General features: G+C 24.2%; 2 protein-coding genes across 4 annotated transcripts; one reads left to right on the top strand and one right to left on the bottom strand.

Moving 5' to 3' along the window:
* The first annotated feature begins 1,327 nt into the window (after positions 1 to 1,327).
* On the top strand, positions 1,328 to 12,944 carry LOC113548406 (cardioactive peptide). 3 transcript variants are annotated; one of them, XM_026949272.1, is made up of 6 exons: positions 1,328 to 1,366; positions 1,629 to 1,668; positions 5,638 to 5,747; positions 6,938 to 7,007; positions 9,247 to 9,413; positions 12,713 to 12,939. In XM_026949272.1, the coding sequence occupies exons 3-6, from the start codon at positions 5,655 to 5,657 to the stop codon at positions 12,788 to 12,790; spliced, it is 408 nt and encodes a 135-aa protein (XP_026805073.1). In that variant the 5' UTR covers positions 1,328 to 1,366; positions 1,629 to 1,668; positions 5,638 to 5,654; the 3' UTR covers positions 12,791 to 12,939. The 3 variants fall into 3 exon arrangements, with proteins under 3 accessions (XP_026805073.1, XP_026805074.1, XP_026805072.1); XM_026949273.1 differs by lacking the exon at positions 1,629 to 1,668 and having other exon boundaries at positions 12,713 to 12,942; XM_026949271.1 differs by lacking the exons at positions 1,328 to 1,366; positions 1,629 to 1,668 and having other exon boundaries at positions 5,625 to 5,747; positions 12,713 to 12,944.
* A 4,110-nt stretch (positions 12,945 to 17,054) lies between these two features.
* Positions 17,055 to 20,448, bottom strand: LOC113548693 (HSPB1-associated protein 1). Its single transcript, XM_026949708.1, has 8 exons — positions 19,807 to 20,448; positions 18,913 to 19,082; positions 18,703 to 18,849; positions 18,511 to 18,647; positions 17,833 to 17,951; positions 17,525 to 17,769; positions 17,377 to 17,436; positions 17,055 to 17,309 (listed from the first exon to the last, which is right to left on the bottom strand). Exons 2-8 carry the CDS (start codon positions 19,072 to 19,074, stop codon positions 17,055 to 17,057), a joined length of 1,125 nt encoding a protein of 374 aa, XP_026805509.1. The 5' UTR covers positions 19,075 to 19,082; positions 19,807 to 20,448.
* Positions 20,449 to 21,626: the final 1,178 nt, after the last annotated feature.

Raw genomic sequence — 21,626 nt, 5'->3', positions numbered from 1 at the left:
ACAAAATTACTTTGAGAACATTTTTTATCATATATATATATAATATATATTATATATGTATATTTCAGATTTCGCTTGAAACGACTTTTAAGGTTTTTATATTAATTTGACGTGCAGTAGTGCTTCTTTTCAAGATGCTCGAGTCTCGAGAACATCGTTTTTACCTATCCAACCAATAATATTTAATAATTTAATATTCTTAAATTGATAAAATAATTTTAGTTAATAACATTTAATTATAATCGTTCATGATAATTATATTTACAATTTAAACCTTGACAATAATATTGTTGATCAGCTAGAGTGAAATGCCTGCGGACCCGACGTGTAGAGATTTACAAGGAATAATATATTATTTTCTTACAGATATATTTGCATAATTCAATAAAAATTGGCGGTATTTCGAAATTGTTTTCTCGATAATTCATTCGGATTTTGAAAGTATCAGACAGGTGAATTGATGTGCGCTTATTGAACGATACTTGCGCGGGTATATGCAATATAATGTCTAGATATATACGATATATGTATAAACCAACATAAACTGTAAATGCATATATTTAACATGGACGTTCGGTATAGGTACGTGGATATTATTTTTTTATCATTATTTATATTATTGTTTTAAACTGTAAGAAGAAATCTGAAAGAATACATACATAGTACAATACTGTTAGTCTTTTACTATTTACTAGTAATTCTTGCAAGACTTACACTATAAATATATATATATAAATGTATTGTATAAGATAAATACACTAAACATGGTTATCTAACAACCATGCTCACCTTCCTCCTTTCAAGGAGACCATAATTTTAGGTACCTACTTAGATTTTTCATACTGCATTTAAATAGTGACCTATTTTCAAATTCTATGAATTAAAGTTATATTTCATATATCAAGAAACCACGTACATAATAAATTCAAAAGATTATCTGATATTCTTAGGACATTTGGCTTAATGAATCCGAAACTATTCGTTCAAATTTTGATTTTGAAACATCTTAACAATGTATAATAAAAAAAATGCCACAGTATAACACTCCTTGAATGGCTTGAATAAGTATAATAAAAAATATAATTATATAAAAATACAGTCCTTCAAATAATTAAAAGAATAAATAGGTGGCAACTGGGTAAACAATGAACATACTTGGTAAATCACATTTTAGGGGTAGTTTTGTGAACATTTATTTTCATGCGTCTTATATGCAGTATACAGTATACGTGTGCACCGAAAATCGTGATAAGCGCTCGTTGCGGACGTTACGAAAACCTTCGCCTATAAAAACGGACATTTACACACGCTCACAGTGATTGTTTGTTTTTGTGTTTCTGATCAATGTGCATCTGACTGGCGACAGGTAAGCCATCATACTTATGTATTGTTGTAATAAATAATAATGATCGATTTTAATAATTAATACGCATTCGAAAATTATAAATGCACGAATGTAAAAACATTAATTATTATTAATTTTGAGTGTAAAGTACAATTGTTATTTGGACATTTAATTTTTTTTTTAAAGAAATTAAATATGCACATAAAAAAATAATTATACAGATAAATAGTTGCATACATTTTTAAAAACATTTCATTTATTTTTTATTATTTGCTTTCACCAGGTATTACAGGTCAACAAATTAAATTAAAATACATTACAAGGTAAATACAATATGATATTTTATAATAATAATAATTAAATAAATATAATTTTTTTCATAGAGCTAAAGAAAATTTGAATATTTTGTTTTTTTTTTTAAAAAAAAATAGTAGTTGTGCCTAAACGCTGAAGTTCGTAGACATGGAAATGATTAACTGATAATAATTAAGTTCATGACGTTCACGTTGGAAAAAAATTTACTTAAGAGAATTTAAAAAAAATAATAATTTAAAGGGAAGTAAAGACATTACAGCAAATAACTACATATATTGTAGTAGCATACTAGCATAGCTTTAGAAAGTGAAATCAGTAATAATTTATAAAATATATGTAGTGTATTAAACAATTAATTGTAAAAAAATGTTTGGTTAAATTTAGTTAACGTAGGTCTATTAGTTTTTTGGTATTTTGGTTATATGATTTCGATAATAAGATTTAGTTTAGTTAAGAGTATTTCCAATACTTGTGTAGACCACCATTAGAATTTGAAAATTAATGTAAAAATGGAAGTTATTGTATCTTAAGAAGGTAGGTAGTATAAATATAGAATTTAATAAATATATTATTTAAACATTTACCACAGAAACTCATATAATATAACATAATATCAATGTATATATTTTAATTTATTAACTAAAAAATTAAATTAATATATTCATTTATTTCGGTTATTAAAATTAAACAGAAAATCCGTTTGCTTCAATGAATTTTGTTGGCTATTTTTACATAATCGAACATAGCATGTATTTCGTATCTATTGGAACAAGTCTATATTTTTTTTTATTATTATAATATTATAAATTTTAAATTGATAACGTATAACATCAAATATGAGCAAATAGGATCGGTTATTCTTAGAAACTCCTTGATTCACTGGTAAACTTAAAAAAAAATGTTTATTGTAAAACTAAATATTGGCACTTTTTTCGCTAAGAATTAAAAATTCACATTATTACTATGTAATTTGAGGAAGTTACACAAGAATGAGACATGATCAATATGAATTATTTAAATTATCATATAACCATATACAAGCCAGTAAAAAATTATTATTTTTATATACATTCTTATTTAAACCGTTAAAAATTGTACTAGTTCTTTTATAAACTTTTATAAATTATAAAAAAGCTTGTAAAAAATGGCATTTTCATTTAGTTACTAAACTTTATGGATTTAGTTTTGAATAATAATATTTATACTTCAGTATTTTTAACATCGAAATGACAGATTCATTTTTGCGGGACTATATTTGTGAAAATTATTTATCTGAAAATTAAAAATTGTAAGCTTACCTATTTTAATGCCAGTACAACTACCGTAGGTACCTACTTTAATCGTTTTGTGAACTAACCTAGCTGTGATATGATGAATAAAATAATATAAATGGAAAGCTTATTGAGAATAATTATGAACCTAGTAATAAGTTTTCAATGTTTTTACCAATACTATATTTTATTACAACAAAAACCAACACTATTTAGAATGTAGATAAGACTTATTTTGAGACACGCCACTATAGTGTGATGTTTTACATATTTTTTTATACAATTGAGTAATTTTTTAAATAATTTCTTTCAATACAAATATTATAACAACAGTATCTTTTTCTAAAAATCAATTTTTTTTAAACAGTTTTTTATTCTAATTTAAAGTAATACAGTCAATTCTTGGTAACTCAAACCTTGGTATCTTAAAATTCTCAATGTCTCAAATATGAAAAATTTTCCTTCAAACAACATATTATCATTTAATCTCTTAATTTTTGTTCCCTTCAACTTCGAGTTGTTAAAAATTAACTGTATAAAAATCTTGAAAAATAAAAATAATTTATAGAATTAATTAAACTTGCCAAGTAATCTATAAAGAGGACTTGAAATATAGTAATTTGTAAGAAAGTTATGACTTGTAGTTTGTATGAAACAATAAATTATTTACTTACTAAATGCACACAGATTCATAGGAAAATTCAAGATACTGTTACTGTATACAATGAAATGCAAAAGATTTTATTCATATTAATAATTGTAGTTATTAAATCAAACATTATTTTAAAAACACTAATCCGATTAGGTAGGAATAGATATTCTATTCGATTTATTACCTTATATTAATGAATAAATATTTGTCATTTTTAAATGTCATTAAATAATTTAATGTATTTGTCATTTTTTAACCAACGATTTTACCATTTTATGTCTTATTGTTATAATTTAAAGGATGTTTTTGAAATGTAAGGCCCGAATAAAACTATTGTTTTAGAATCTTCTCATAAAAAAAATACTAAATCAATCAAATACATAATATTATATAGTTTTAACATTTTATAAACGTTTGTATCTTACTAATTATTTTGTTTTAAAATTAAATTAACGTAAACTTTTAAAATTGAAAACTTGATTACTAATTTTTTGTCCGATTAAAACAACTAAGCAACAAAGAATATATATTTTTTAAATTATCATGTTAAATATGCAATCTCAAAAAAATAAATCATTAAATATTATGATTGGGATAATGATGAATATTAAAAATGTATATTGAGTTAAAGAAATCAGACTAACAAGCTAACATTTTATTAAAATTTAAATTTTTACTAGGGATTTAAATTCCAATGAGTAATAACTATCTAACTAGTTTTTCAATAATAAATATTTTTATAAAAATTGTACGGACAATTTAATAATTTAGTATTCAAATTTTAAATAAAAATAGTGGCTTAAAAATGTAGATTTAGTCTTACAATAGATACTTGTGTAATACATTTTAAGTATTTAGTGTATTATATATCACAAGAAAAGATAATCATTTTTATGTTTCACATTTTAAGATTCTGAAAACTTATAATAAATAAGACCATTAAAATATATCAAATGTATTAGACAATGAGTGTTTTATGTTGAAAAAATACCCATTATAACAGTACAATCATAATATAGGTATATAATACCTATATATATAAAATAGATAAAACATATAATATGTCAGTAATAAAATGTACATTATACACGAGTCGTACAATTTGAAAAACTCATAATAATAATAATAATAATAATAATAATATAATAACCCATCATATAAAAATATTTGAAAGTACCTAAATTTAACTTTATCTCTATGTATACGAGTATATGTATTTAACACGGATAGACAGAAACTATAAATTAGCCACCGAAAACTGGCATAATCAGTCCAATTATTTAATTACAAGTTCTTTAGACCTTTAGTGATCTTACAATTATTATGGAATACAAAGTGTAAGGCTGCATTAACTAATAATGCTTAAATTTTAGGATTGGATTTAATTTGTATTTTTAGATTTTTGTATGTATACTTATCGTGAAAATAAATTAACGTACATTTAAAAACACATATATTCATTTGAATTTGTCATACGAATTATCGACCGCGATTAGCATCGTCCTAAGTGGTGATGGGTATATTCACCGTCCTAGAAAATCTGCCAATGTTTTTCTAACATAGGTTTATATATTATATTACTTACTTTTAGAGATCGACTGTGATAGTTATTACTACTTTCTGGACAGTACTATTAGGTAGTTACTCTATATATGTAATTAGATTACTCATTATCTCGAAAAGTACATATGCATAATGTGTTCGGAATTTTTTTTTTTAAATTCATTATGATTTACGGAATATTACTTTTTTTACTAATTGTTATCGATTAATTTTATAAGTTTTAAACTACAACAATAAAAACAGTAAAATTTTTTCAACGTTGTTTTATAATGAATTAATAAAATTTAAATTTTATGTATTTAAAAAATGTTAATCTTTTTCAAGAAAATAAGTATTTACCTTTAAAAGAATCACCTTTATGTATGCGTATAATCCACATTGGTTTGTAATGGTTATATTATTGTTATCTACTTTTTTTCAAGATGATTATTCTCGATAAACAAATTATTAACATACATGTTTGTGAACTTGTAAAATTATGTTTGCACAAGGCCATTCATCGACAGCCATGAATCCATCAATATTGACCCTCGTCTGGATGAGTATACTAGTATCTTTAGTCCAAACTGTGTTTGCCGATGACGTCATTATGCAAAAAAGGGTAAACTATTATACTATTTTTACTATATTATGTAATTTTATAAACTAATATATTATAATATTAAAATTGTATATTATATACTACTGATTTTCGATCAGTACCTATAACTATTATGTTTTAAAAAAAATAAATTTTCAACATTTGTAACATTTTTATATTATATTACACTAAAAAAGTACAGAATATTACAGTTCATATTTTATTTATAAATAGTGTATTTGTTCATGCGCGTATAACTCATAAGGGATGGTCGCAAATGAATTGTACCAAAATGGCCTTAATACAATATCATTCGACCGATATAAATCACAAAATTAAAAAAATATATATTTGTATAGGTATATTTTTATAATTATCATTTAGAAACATATAAATACGTATCAAGTATAGTGCAATAAATCATAATCACACACATTGTGTTACGTCGCGTTATCTGATAAGTTAGTCCTTAGTAACGAGCATAGATATATTTTATATGTTTTATTTTTTATCAAATCTAATCGTTTAATGTTCAATAACTATGTATACCTATGCACGAATATTATATAATAAATAGGGTACGATCGTGGGTCTTTCGGTTGTCTTCATGTTAACTGTACACGGTCTATCCGAGTAAACACCAATGCGTCTGCTATAAAGGAAAATAATTTATAAAAAATATATGCTATAGATAAATTATACGTATCGAGTAAAACGTCTGTGGCACTCAATTATTTTATTTTTATCATAACGTTTTCGAGTACTGTGACGTGTCATAACATTATGTCGGACTCTCGAAAAAAACTTAAAAACATAATATAATAATATGCTTTCCTAAACTCGTAAATTGATCATTTGAATATGTTTGATGAATTTTACATAGACCATTGCATTTATTTCGAATATAATTGATAAATCAACAGTTATTATACCTACATAAGCTGAATATATCTGCAATTATAATTATGATGATTTAAACTAAGGGTTGTGATTGTTAATCATTTGATATTAAATATCTTTAATAAGTACCTAATTTAAATCATAATCTTAAAAATGACTTGTTGGCCTAATATTTAATACAAAGATTTATAAGTTTAGGTATTATATATTTTAATTAAAAATAATCAAAAAAATATTCTGTATACAATTTAAAAGTAGGTTAAATAAACGATGTCCATCATAGTTCATTAAATTTGGATTTGTTTGAACAGTATTTCGACAACGATAATCCGGTAGCTGAACCAATCAGAAGAAAAAAACCTTTTTGCAATGCATTTACAGGTGAGGAAAATATTAATTATTCCATAATGTTATTGATGTTGATTGAAATTTTTAATAACATTAAGCAAACAGTTTTTTAAAAATTATGTATTTATTATATTTGCTTTATTTACACTTAAGGCCGTTATTATACCCACTAAAACATGATATAAAATTATAATACTAACAATACTTTGATAATAGGTACCTATCAATTATAATTACATAGTTAGATGTCCAATAAAACAAATGTTCAATGGAAAACTTAAGTTGAAATATTGAATATGAATATTTTGTAAAGCAAAATGAATTGCTTAATGAAGTTTATATGATTTATATAATATTAAATTTAATTAATATTAGAACGGTAACATTTAGCAGTTTCTATTAAAAGTAAATCACTATATACTTATACTATATGTATGTTCATATCATAAAAATTAGCCGCGCTTTTCAACAACCTGTATGTAAAAATCTCAAAGTGGTACGAGAAGAAAAAAGTTTAAAAACTAGAATTATAATTTATTCAAATATAAATTTAATAAATATGTGTATAATGTACCTTTGTTTCATTTGGCCATTTAAAAAAAACCTAATTTTTGAATCAATTTATTTTGCAATGAACGTTTAACGTATACATTTTCACGTTTTCATAATTATTTGAGTTCATATAAAAGCTAATCATATTTGTAATTTATAAAGGTATTTACTTAGACTTAGACGTGAAACATTTTAAGGACTTTTACCTAGATGCCTACTCTATAGTATTTTTTACATAGTGTTATGTATACCGACCACAATACGATCAATATTTCATCGTTTATTTTGATTTAATTACTATAAAATTTATACATAACGGGGATGTCATTTCAGAATTACCTCATGCTTGGAATACAAAAAAATATACGAAACGCCTACCATAATATTAGTGCCGCTCATAAAATAAGCACTTTCAATTTAGAAAATTATTATTAAATATTTTGGAATTTTAATATCGAGTTAATTGTTTTATTATTATTATTATTATTACAAATTTAAAAAAATAGAAAATAATGCAAAAATATTATTGATACATTTTTCAATCAAAAATGATGAGAGAAATGGACATTTATTTGTCTATGAGTGGAGTGTTTATAATACTTTCAATAAAAAATATGTAAAATATTTGTATCATCTATGGTATACACTATGCTATTGTATACCTTAGTTGCATCCTAAAAATGACACCACTAATTTAAAAAAATCTTTTAATTTTAAATATAGCATTACAAACCACTGCATTGATCATATATTGATAAATATAAATCAACTGCATACTTAACAGTCAAAATCAAATAGATATTTATATTCTGATTTTGTATTAATTTACTGTATCTTTATCATCGCAGAAAAAAGTTAATATAAAAACAATAGGTAGGAAGTATTTGCTATCTATACGCATTGTGTACACATATTAGTAACAATATCAGTAAATACTAAATAGGTAGGTATTATCACGCTTCGTAAATTAAAAACAATATAGATTAATATAATGATAATATTGGTTAGATATTTATGAATTTTTCCTATTTTAATTATATTTAATAACCCCTGTTCATACAACAAGGTGATTTCGTTTAATCTTTACATTTTCCAAACATATTTTTGAATTCATTTTCGTCACAGTTTTTTTTATTATGAAAACAGCTGGGTCCTAGGTATGATTGCTTAAATTATCAACTTTTTTACGTTTAGTACCTATTTTTCTTTAAATTATTTTATAAATAAAATTATATAAATTTATATATTTCGGTACTCTTTCCTAGTGTATTCAAGGTAATTAAAAGCTATTTTCTGTCTAATAACAATGTTATAAAATATAAAAGTATACACTACAATGTAATTGAATCAAACAAATACAATCTTAACATTTTGTAAAAGTTTTATTTTTCATACATTATATTATTACAGTTAATAATTTTATATTATTTATTTATTTTACAATAAAGTTTCATTTAATAAGCGTTGTATGTATAATATATTTCCATATTTCCTCATAGTAAAGGTATATATAAAAGTAACTAAAACTTAAGAAAAAACAATATGTAAAACATGCATAGTATAGCTAGTTTAAAAAAAATACATATAATAATTGAACAATTTTTTAAAAGTATATTAATATTCGTATCAAATTCGATTTGAATCTTTTTGTTTATTGTATACTTACGATTAATATGCATTTTTGTCTTATAAATATTGCTTTTCAATTAATTAACTATAGGTTGTGGTCGTAAGAGATCGGACGAATCAATGGCCACCTTAGTTGAACTTCGTTCAGAACCGGCTGTTGAAGAGATTAGCAGGCAGATAATGTCTGAGGCTAAGCTTTGGGAAGCGATTCAAGAAGCTCGACTTGAATTACTACGTCAACAAAGACAAAATAAAGCAGTAAGTGGAACTCATAAGTTTAATCTTTTCCATAGCAATATGGCCAGACAGTAGTTTTTAAAAATTACTTTAAAAATACAGTGCATATTTTATTTCAAATAGTATAGTACGAGCATCAAACTCAATAAAGTATACAGCCATCTATATTATATATGTTTATAGTTTTCTAGGTTTTATTTTATTAGCGTTAAGGGTTGTAGAGAGTTCATCTTGATAGTTTTTACTCAGTAGCAATTTTCAAAATCTCATAAATGACACACGATGCCGCTATATTATAATGACATTATCTCGTTATATATTTTATAACAACAGTTATTTTTTTTAATTTAGAATTTTTATTAATACAATTATAAGCATAATGAGTAGAGGAGATGAACAGTGAATTTAAAAGTGAAAGAAACGTGAGTATTGTAAAAAAGATTAAATTGGTTAAATTTTTAAGTAAATTTATGAAATTGTGAAGACAGACTAAAGATTTGTCATAGAAGAAACTGTCTGATAACGAAAAAAAAATATTATTTTTTTAGTTTCTTATATTTAAAAATATAAAATATGTACGGAATCTTATATTATTTCCATTCAAATTTAAAAAAATGATGAATTCATTCAATATTTTCATTATTAAACAAATTTGTTTTACTAACATAAAGTTGATAAATGTTAACAGTTTATAAATACAAAATACCAGTGGCGCCGAAGCCCATGCTTATGTATGGCAGCTGCTATACATATAAACATTTGGCTAGGGGGTGGGTCCTTAGGAGAGTTATGAAAATTAATATGAATAGGATCACAAATTATTAAGTAATATTGCGCATTAAGTGCGTGCTATAAGTATAATGTGGTATATCAAAGTGTTCGTTGAACAGTAAACACTAAATAGTTCATAATAATTTAATAAATAAATACATATAGCTAATTTTAACATCGATCATAAACTAACATTTTTCTAGTGTTTAAAGTATAGTTACTCTGCTAGAAATTTGATAGAAGCCTAAAACAACTATTATTGAACTGATTTTTCTTAATTAATTATTTTTCTTTAATTTAATTTTATACGAACGAAAAACTTCTGTGTAAGTTTTAATATTAAATATTTTATAAATATTTAATAACTCAACAATTTTATCAATAATGAATGAATTCATACAAGTGGCTTATAACGGATATAGTTATAATTATTTATTATAAATAAGTATCAATAAGTTATATAATATATAATTTATTAATCTTTAGGTGTTGCTGTTAAGCGTGTAGTTTATTAGGGGATACAAATATTTATTTTGTTTTGTTTTAGTATACAGTCTTCAATTAAATGTATAAGAGAAATCATATTCAGTCGAAGTTTTAAATTATAACTTAATAATTAATGTAAACAATATATAAATCAACAATTTAGGTACATTTTTTAATATTAAGCCCCCTCTTACATAACTTATTAAATACCAATTTTTTTTCTGGTGTTGCAAGATGCAATGAATTAAAGTAATAATCGTCAATGATACAAGATGTTTATTTCAATAATAAACTTTAAAAATTTCAAAATGTAATCATTGTAATCACATTTTTAGAAATATTTTTATTTATATAACATTGAATAATTATATTTTTGAAAAAATGTGTTACTATTAATGTGTCGCTAAAATTGCTATTTTCATATTCCGAGGTAGAATATTTTTCTGGAAATTTCAATGTTTATAATCAAATTTTTAACGAATAGACAGTTAATTAATTTGAAGTTCAAATAATCGTAAGAGAGTGGCTTCACAGGGAACCTCGTAAAGTATGGTTCCTGTATACATATACTCCATTCTTAACTTTAAATGCTAATAATAAAGTATAATTTTCTTTTCAAAAATACTGTTCTATGATGATTCCTTAAAATTAATTAAGAACAATATTTCCAAAAATGTTAATGCCTTTCAAGAAAGCTGTTGCGTTTTAAAATTAACTTGTATATTATGCGCAGAGTAAATGTATAATATAATATAATACGTATAGTTTATACTTATACATGTTTACTATGACATTTTAAACGAAGAATAAAATTCTATTTTTGACACATCCTGTAAAAAGTTGTCAAACAATGGTATCAGATTTTTTTTTTATCCAAATCGATCCGTAAATCCCCAGGGAATAAGTTATTTACAAAACAAACTTACCGGGTACGGATATTGTACATAGTATCAACGTACACATGCGACCTTCTTTGAGATGTCGACTAAATGTAAATAGATGACGGACAAGCAAAGTATAAAATACCAACGTTTCGGGATTTCAAAACTTAAAGAATACGAATAATTATTTCTCGCCCATACATTATAGTATCAATGCGTACAATGTATAACAATCTATATTTTATATCCCTTTACCTGCAACAACATTATATTATCGTTAATTATTATATTATTTCATTTTAAAATGTATTATCTCTACTTACGATACCTTTAATAACTAGAGGTGAGTATAATGGAGTAGTTTGGTGTAACGTGCCTACTTCTCTCCAAGCCGTGGATTTTAAATGATTCAAGTCAGTTTATAATTTAAAATAGTTCTTTTAACTAAAATATAACAAATTTAGGTAAAAGCATGAAGGTTCTGTGGACTCCATGACTTGGCCACAGCCTCGCTGTTCCATCTTTTCGAAACCTGTTGTTTTCGTACATCATATACCTATGTAATTATGCAAAAAGCCATTGCAATTATAAAAGTTTTTTTTTATTTATTTAGTTTAATTGTTTCAATACATATGGTATTATTACAAAATTCAAATTTACAAGCTAACAAGATAGACGTTGTTATTCATAGGAAAGATAATAAAAGTTATTTTTCGTGATTAGTTAATTACATCTGTCAGTTCTTTTTGTTACATACTTACATTAGTTACATTCTGTATAGTATAACTCATTAAATAATTTATTATGTATAAGTATTATGTAAGGACTAGGGTAGATACTACAACTAAAAAAAAATGGTATCAACTATGAATCTTAAAAATAAATTTTCTTTTATTTCGAACTCTAAAAGCGAAAATCTCATGAAATCGCTTATTTATATTGAACAAATGTTAAATACCTATAAATAAACGTCTGGGGTTTGTAGGCACCGTACTAATGATATTAACGATATCAATTGAAATATGAAATTAAATGACTATTCGGTCTACGAAAGGTATTAGGTTAGCATTCAATGTGTATGTATTAATAAATGTAATGAAAGTGCAGAGAGTTATCTATTAGTTTGTTTTCGTAAATATCAATAAGTAATTACATTTACAGTAGTCGTGTTTCAAATTTCAGGAAAGAATGGAAATGAAACCTTTTCCCGCGGGTTTAAGAAGAAAACGTCGATCTTTTGCCACCAGTGACAAATGCTAAGATATTCATCAGCACTGTGAAATTTCTTTATTATAATTATAATAATTATTATAATTTCCTTATAGTAAATTATTTAAGTAAATAAGTCAAATAATACAACTTATATACCTACATTATTTTATGAAAAATATTAAATCAAATATAAAGTTTAAAGGGAATATGATTCGCATTACAATTATAAGCTCTTCCTAGATTTATAATCAAAATATAGTTGAATTATTATTAATCAAATAAAAAATTTTTGTTGAAATTATCAATAAACCAACTATAATGTTTATTAAATATTTGATTTTAATCATGAGTAAATATTGCATTTATTTCCAAGGTTTTTACTTATTACCATATTACTTTTAATTTATTATGTTTGCCTATTTAATGCCTAATCACTTATAAATATTAATAACAATAATAACTTAAAAACGAGTTGTTGTTATTGCTAATAAGTATTAATTATACACATAAGAAACCTAGTCAAATAATATGGTTTTATGTTTGGAAATATCATTTTGAATAGATATAATATATTCATAACCGTTCAATATATTTATAAAAATATAGTAAAATATTTTAGTAATTATACATAAATACATATAATTATAATATAGGTATGTACTCGTATTATGTATATCGTTATGAATAGATAATAATAATAAAAATCATTTCATCGATTAATTATTATAAAAAAAAAGTTTTAAAACTGTTATCATCATATCATTTTAATGAAAATCGTTAAACATTTAGTGTTGATTTACCTAGTATACAAGTGAATTTATTAACTCAGAAGACAAATATAAAAGTACATGTGATTTATTATTATTTTTAAGGGAATGTATTAGGTGCATTTATACTTTTGTAATGTTTATAACAAACATTAAAAGTTGAGTTTCCGTTTAAAAATATAAACACAAATAATATTCTATCATAAATTATAATAAATGTATTAACTATTCAATACATTATCCATCATTTAATTTATCATTCACTTAGGACCAACCCATAAAAAAACATCCTAAGGATCATAAAATTAGTTTATAGTAAATTATTAAAATGTTTGATATTGGACGAACTTTATGAAGAGGGTTTTAATGACCAACGGTAAGTATATAGGTATATTAAATATGTCAAACTTTTAACACATGTATATTTCAACGTAAATGTGTAAACTGTATTACTGTATACTTTAAAGTTTCTATATAGACATAAGACATTATAATTTCTTCTACACTGACCGCAAAGTGAACGTGTATTTTCCAAAAACGTGACCCAATATTATTAATACGTGGACGTGGAAATTTATTTATTTATTTTTATATCTTACAATCGTCGGCGAATATTACGATATTAGATAAATAAAATAAAACAAAATTAGCTAACTAAAATAATGGTTGGTTTAAACTAATTTAACATATTATGTTAAAAAAATGTAAGCTTTTAGAAACGTTTTTGTCAATATACCTACGGTATTTACAATAATAAGTTTTATTTAAATACGTTAGGAAACCTATAAAACCCTGGAACACATGCATTTAGAAGTACAACAGTAAAGTTAAGACAACAACTAACTCAATGCTAACTTATTTTTGACAAAATTGTTCTGTACAGATTATAATTAGCTTAATATTAAATTGTTTATAATAAAAATAATACAAAATGCATAATTGCCATTTTCCATTATAATTTTGATTTTGAATATACCTACTGCGCCATACTCACAATGTCACATATTGTTTATTTTCTCATGTAAATTTATTTTTATGGCTTGACTCAACATTTTTGATTACATATTTAGACTGTTGAAGTTATAAGCTTTGTAATAATTATAGAACATAGTTTGTCTATAATTGAATAAATTAAACCAGTAAAAATAAATACAAAATATAAATCATTTTCTGTGAACGTATAATATATTTTATTTTTGTTTATTCATTAAATATTATTAAAACGAAAAAATTGATTATTATAAAGGATAAATCATAAATGTATATTACTTTAATTCAACTTAGAACTAATTATAACTGGATTGTGCTAATTAAATCATGTATATTATATAGTCATATGCTCTCTTTGGTGTTTTAAATTTATTTAAAATAGATTTATCAAACATCAAACTAGCCTAAAGCGAACTGTTAAAATGTTTTCATTTGCACTACAATATAATAAACAAATAAGAACCACAAATGGGTCATTCGCCGATCGAACATTAAAAGTGTTGTAGATATGAATACTAAATTGTTGTTATTAATTAATTTTAGTAAAAAATAAAATAAAGTGGTAGTCTATTACAAAATATGGTCTCAAAAGCGTCAACAAAGTTAAATCTAGATTACGGTAGATATATTATTATTATTATTTTATGTCGTATTTACAATAATATCAGCCAATCGGGTAAAGAACAGTCCGTAGCTGGTTTTGAAAAACTGTTTGCAAATTACGGATGCGTACCTACGTATATAATAGTTTACACAGATCAGAGGAAAATAAATATAATTGGAGAGATGTGTCAAAAACTCCATACGACAGAAAAGTTTAAGACATTCTTGGAAATGATAACATGGTTTTTTTGTTATTCTTAGACTTTAATAACAACATTAATGCTACATATACGGATACACGTATGGTACATGAATGGATACAGTGATGGATCTTCTATACTAAGTTTTAATGTTTTTATTTATTCTCTATTGCTATATAGTCTATTAAACTATATGTCCCATGAACTCAATAATGCTAAGTATTCGTGGTTAATAATTAATTTTATGGTGAATGTAGATATTTCAATTCTCCTTTTCGGGATGTAATATTAGAAAACTTACAGCGAAAAGTTATCGATGACAAGCTATTATAATTATCAACAGCTATTTTAAACTGTTCGTACATTAATATTAAAACATGCAGTAGAATCTGTTTAGGTAACTACGTAATGAGATAACGATGGTCGATGTTGTCACGTCTTAGATACTTACAAGTTACAGCCTACCATCGGGACAGTGCCGAATGAGACGACAAGACTATCGGCAAACACCGACCGGATCGACGATGCCAACAACGAGTAACACATGGGTAGGAAAACTGGTCTAATTTCGGGATCCATTAGAACATTTTATAGTTATTGAGTTATAGTACCTACATTAAAAGTTATGAATATAAATAAATCGCAAACCTATAAGAAGAAGTTTCATTGAAAATATATAAAATACATCTTATTTTTATCGTGTTAACTCACAGAGCGATGTATTGGTCTTAATTTATACACTTTTGCAAAATAAGATGACACCAGTCATGGGTACTTAATTAATTTTTTCAATCGTCATTTTCTCGTTGTCCGACGGTATTTCTTTCTATTTTTACTGTTTCGTATTTTTATCGGTGATTAAAACTTTAAAATATATTTTTTTTAAATGTGGTTTTTATTAGCATCGTAATTTTTGGGTAGAACGCGTAAAAATCAAATTGGCATATCAAGATTAGAGTAATAAAAAAAAATGTTAAAAACAAATTGGAAACAAATTATCTATGTATAAAATTATAATTAATTGTTCGCATACGGAATTTTTTTAACGAGGACCAATAATTGTCCTGAATCGGTTAAATCCATTATAGTGAATAGGTCTTATTTGTTTGTAACTTATAAGTTATAATGCTATTAGTCTAAAAATACATTTTATAATAACTCGCACCTACATATCATAATTACTTACATACCATGACGAAATAAATATTGTTTATTTCAAGCAGTAGGTACCTACTTTTTATAGTCTTTAGTTTAATACTACCACTTTGACCATATGAACTAGTTAATACTTAGTTTATGACGTCTATGTGGTCGAAACTACTCAAAATGGCTATCGGTTATCGATAATTTTGAAAATTAGTATTTACTTGGTATGTTGTAGCAGGTATGTAATTTAGAGAGGGGGGGTAATAAGTGTCATTCCCCCAAATATCGTATTGTAGTAACTAATAGGTAATATTAATAAAAAAACATTTTTTAACCTTCAACTATTCTGAAAAAGGTTAACTATCCACAAAATAATGTGTTGTATCTATTAAATTTGCTATGGATATTATACTTTTTTTTAAACTAATATGTGTAAATATATTTAATCAACTCAAGCATAATATAACACAAATTAATTACTCATAAACACCAAAACACCATTATAGTATGGTATCAAGGCAATAATAATAAAAAAAAACATTGTTTAAAAATATTATTTATTTATTTTTTTATAATTTTACAAATTATTGAAGTAAACAGAAATTTTTAATCTTCTTTTATTAAACTATTAACAATTTGATTTATAACAGTATCATTACATAAAGAATCTAATAATCTATAACTAACATCAGAATTTAAATCTGGTTTTAGAGAACTTATAGTGTGGTTATGTCTGTGATATTTTGTATCAAACTTCACTTTAGATAAACATTGATCAGGTTCATAGGTTTTATACTGATATTTTATGAGCGAAGTTGAATCTGGTTCTTCTGAATCTGTAGTTTCTTCTTCAGTTTTTATCTATAAAATAACACAAATCAATAAATGAATAAATATATAAAACTTTGAAGAGCATTTTTTATATTACTATTTTAATGCTTTGGTCAATAAAATTAATTGACTCTGCAGTCATGGATGATGAAAATGCCTAAAAAGTTAACAATTTTTAATTAAAAATATATATATATATATAATTTATAATTATTTTAATTGTAATTATAATATTTATCAATTACTTCATTTGGATTTAGTAATCTTGATTGAATATTTTTAGACACACCAGAACATATACTGCTCACCATAAAACGAACCACAGACTCACTTAATCGAGCCATATTGTCATATTTAGGAATCTGTATCCAAGTATTAATACTAACAGCAGTAGTTAAGTTTTCAACATAATGCCACCATTTATGTGGAACAATTAGTACATCGCCAGGCGATAAAACCACTGTCACACATCTACAGGCATCGTTAATATCTGTAACATAGAATATTATACAGAACACATATTGTTTTTCAGTGTGCCAAATAATTAATTTACCTTGAATATTGTCTGGACATGAAAAGTTAATTTTGCTATAACAACTTGACTCTTCATAAGGAATTCTAGATGGCTTTAGATATTTTCCCATTTCAGGTGGCATTAAAATCCAACGTTTTCTACCAAATAATAAAATTTTAAATGCTATAGTCACATTTTATAGTTAATGTCAAACAAACTGGTTTTGCTCACTGTGAAGTGTTCTATACCAGGAAACAATAATTGTTTGTGAGAATGGAAATTACATGGAAACAATATAAAGACTGTTATAATGTAAACGACGCTGTCGCCATTTCATGCTTGTCATTAAACTTTAATTTTGTTGGATTATAAAAAAAAATGCTTTCTTGAATGTGAACACTTCCCCATAAATATTGTATTTGTATTGATTAGTGGTAAAACCACCAACTGCCAGTTTATTTGACGTTGATTCTAACATACAATTTAAACTATTCAATATTTTGTAATAAAAATAGAAATAATTTACATGTAAATTAAATAACATTTTACTTTAATCTAAAAAAAAAATTACATTTACTATTATGATAGTACTAACAAATAATAACTTAATATTTATTATTATATTTATGTAATTTTTTTTTTTAATTTACAAATATTAAAACATAAACTCATATTATCTTATCTTTATTTTATATTATATTGTATTAACCCACTAACTTTCCGTGAACTTGAGCCACCAAATTAATACCATACAAGTCTTGATGACATGGTGTGTGAGCACCAGTACTTCCAATCCATAAAGTCGAATCTTTTGGGCCTAAATTTTCATAACCAAACTTTTTCCATGATATCGACTAAAATAAAATAAACACATTTAACAAAATTTTTGAGAAATTAAAAAAAACTAACTTTGAATATCTTTTCATCAACTTTTTCTCCAATGTACTTATAATCAAAATATAACCATTGTCCACTGTTCTCGATATCATTTGACATGTTAATAATTTCGCTAAATGAATGATTTTCATGCAAACACTTATTTTCCCATAAAGGTTCCTGCCAATAAATAAATTTAAACATTTAATTTATGTTAAAATTCTTATAAATATTTTAATTTACTTTAGTACACGTAATTTTTCCTTTTCTACAGTCTAATGACTGATGTTCAAATATACTGTTCCATTTATCTAAATCCCATTTAAATGGATCCCAATCATCTAACATATTATTAAAAACAATTGGAACTTGAGACGATTCGATAAAATGTTTAATGTTATTCATAATGAAATCTGCAAAGAAAAATAGAAATTTTATTTGTATAAATATAATTGATTAATAATGCATTTTCTATTAAAATTGAATACAAAAATAGTAAGATCCACTGACTAACTATTATTTTCATATAGTTGTAGAATAGTATACAAAAAATACAACTAATCTTAGAAGCTTCATATTCTTAAAACACAAAATCAAACTTTTAATTTATTAGTTGACAGGGAATTGAAAATATTATTATAAATTAAACAGACATTTTAGATAGTAAAAAAATTAATCCAAATATGTTTATTCTTAATAGAATAAACAATATAGACACATTAAGTATTTTTTTAATAATGTATATTTGTGACCAATTTGCTATAATTATTATAAATTTATAATTCATAAAAAATACCTTCAAATGAAATCATAGAACAGAAAAAATATCATTTGTAACCGTAATATAATATTACAAAAAGAAATAATTTAATTCTTAAGATTAATGTTTAGGTATCTTAATTGTTTTGTAATTAAGCTTATTAGGAACTGCATTTAATTCTAAACCTTTTTTTTCATCTCATATTTAAAAATTATCTTTTAGAACATACAAAATATTAAAATATCAATAGTTTCCACTCATATTAATCCATAAGGAATAAGTTTCTATATCCGAAATGGGAAACTAAATAGTTTAAGATTGTTAATTCATTATCTATTCTAGTTCTAAAACTTAGTTTCTCGGGGAAATTTACTTACTATGCAGACTGCAAATATGTGTTAGCTTTTTTTATAACATTCAATATAGTTCAGTGTTTTTATATCTTTTGTTTACTCATAATTTCACATTTTTTAAATTTATAACTTATTATAAAGTTAAAATAAATTAAAGTTGCACTCATTAAAATGTATAGTGATTCGGTCAAAATTATCACGAGTAAGATTTATGAATAAGATTGTCATGTCATTAGTCTAACAAAAACTATTATTAAACTATAGATCTATAAGTTTGGACTTAAAATACACAATAACAAAAAATTCAAAAAAACAAATGATATTGGTGAACGGGAAATTCAAATTATTTTTCAACTGATAACAGATAATATTTGAATTTGGAAGCAAAATTAATTTCATTTTACATCAACCACGAACTCGCATATAATCATTACATAATATTTAGTTCAATGAAAAGAAACATGGCTACTAGTATTATTATTTAGTAAATAATTATGTAGTAATTAGTAGTATAGTCGTAACTAAACCCGTTGCACGTGAGAACCGAGAAGATCTAATGCCGAGCAGTTATCTACTTCTACTATGAATCGATGACAAAAGATAATAATATCGTTATGTAACAATATCGTATTGTTATGTTGGCACTCAGATTACATGAAGAGGACAACTACTTGTGGCTACTCTCTGGCTTGTTATAATTAATAATTTGTATGACGCATGTATTGATGGGTCGTTAGAAGTTTAAGACTTGTGACTTGTGAGTTGGTAAGAACAAAGTAATAAGTATTAAAAAAAAAGATTAAAAATTAATCGTGTTTTTCGTGATTTGTTCATAAATGATAAGTTCCAATATTGCATCATGTTAGCCAATTATTTGTTAATATTTAATTGCATGTTTCGTCTTCCAAATTAAATTTTACATGATTATGTTATTACATTGGAATTCAAAATTAACTCTCGACTCGCAAACCACATAAACATAAGAAGGTTTAACTTAACAAATAACATATTTTCAATTAACTGAAAAGTTATAATTTTATTTAAAGCAAACATAATAACAATAAAGATCAGAAAACATTTTAACATCATTTATTTATATATATTATATATAGTGAAAAATAATTTGTCTTCTTTCTTATTGTAATAATAACAAACTTTTAATAAATTATTAAGTATTGAAATAATCACAGTTTAATCTTTTTAATATACAATTGTCTACTCATTAAATGTTTTGAAACACATTAAAAAGAGACTATTACAAATAATAAGTTTTATTCTCCGTCAAAGGTTATTTACTTGTTATACTATTATATTGTTTAGTAGTTCAAATGAAGCCATTAAACATATAACATTTTGATAATTTGTTTCACGATAGATAACAGTTCATGATTAGTTAAAAAGTTTACATTATTCCTATTCAGTCATTTTTGTTCTCTTATGTACTTTCATAATTTTTTTTTTAAAAATAAAATACATTGCACACTTAAAAATATACTTATAGTTATAATTAAACATAAATATTTGATAAAAATCTTTTGCACACACAGGAATATAACAATTTCTAAACATAAAATAAAGTTCATATTAATATTGTAAACTATAAATTTAACAATTTTAATATATATATATAGTCATAAAATAACATACTCTGTATAAAAATGAATTACACATAGATTGGCCAATTTAATTTATATATTACATTTACAAAATTAATAAAATGTGTATGAGAAGAGTCAACTATTAATACACAAATTGTTAACAAGGCAAGTTTTTTGAGGCAGAAAAAATATTTTTGACCAATATGTAATTGCTAACACTAGTATTACCACTATTACCTACTTATT

Source organism: Rhopalosiphum maidis, chromosome 4 (genome assembly GCF_003676215.2).
Source record: "Rhopalosiphum maidis isolate BTI-1 chromosome 4, ASM367621v3, whole genome shotgun sequence".
In the NCBI taxonomy this organism is placed as follows: Eukaryota; Metazoa; Arthropoda; class Insecta; order Hemiptera; family Aphididae; genus Rhopalosiphum; species Rhopalosiphum maidis.
This window is presented reverse-complemented; position numbering and strand designations above follow the sequence as displayed.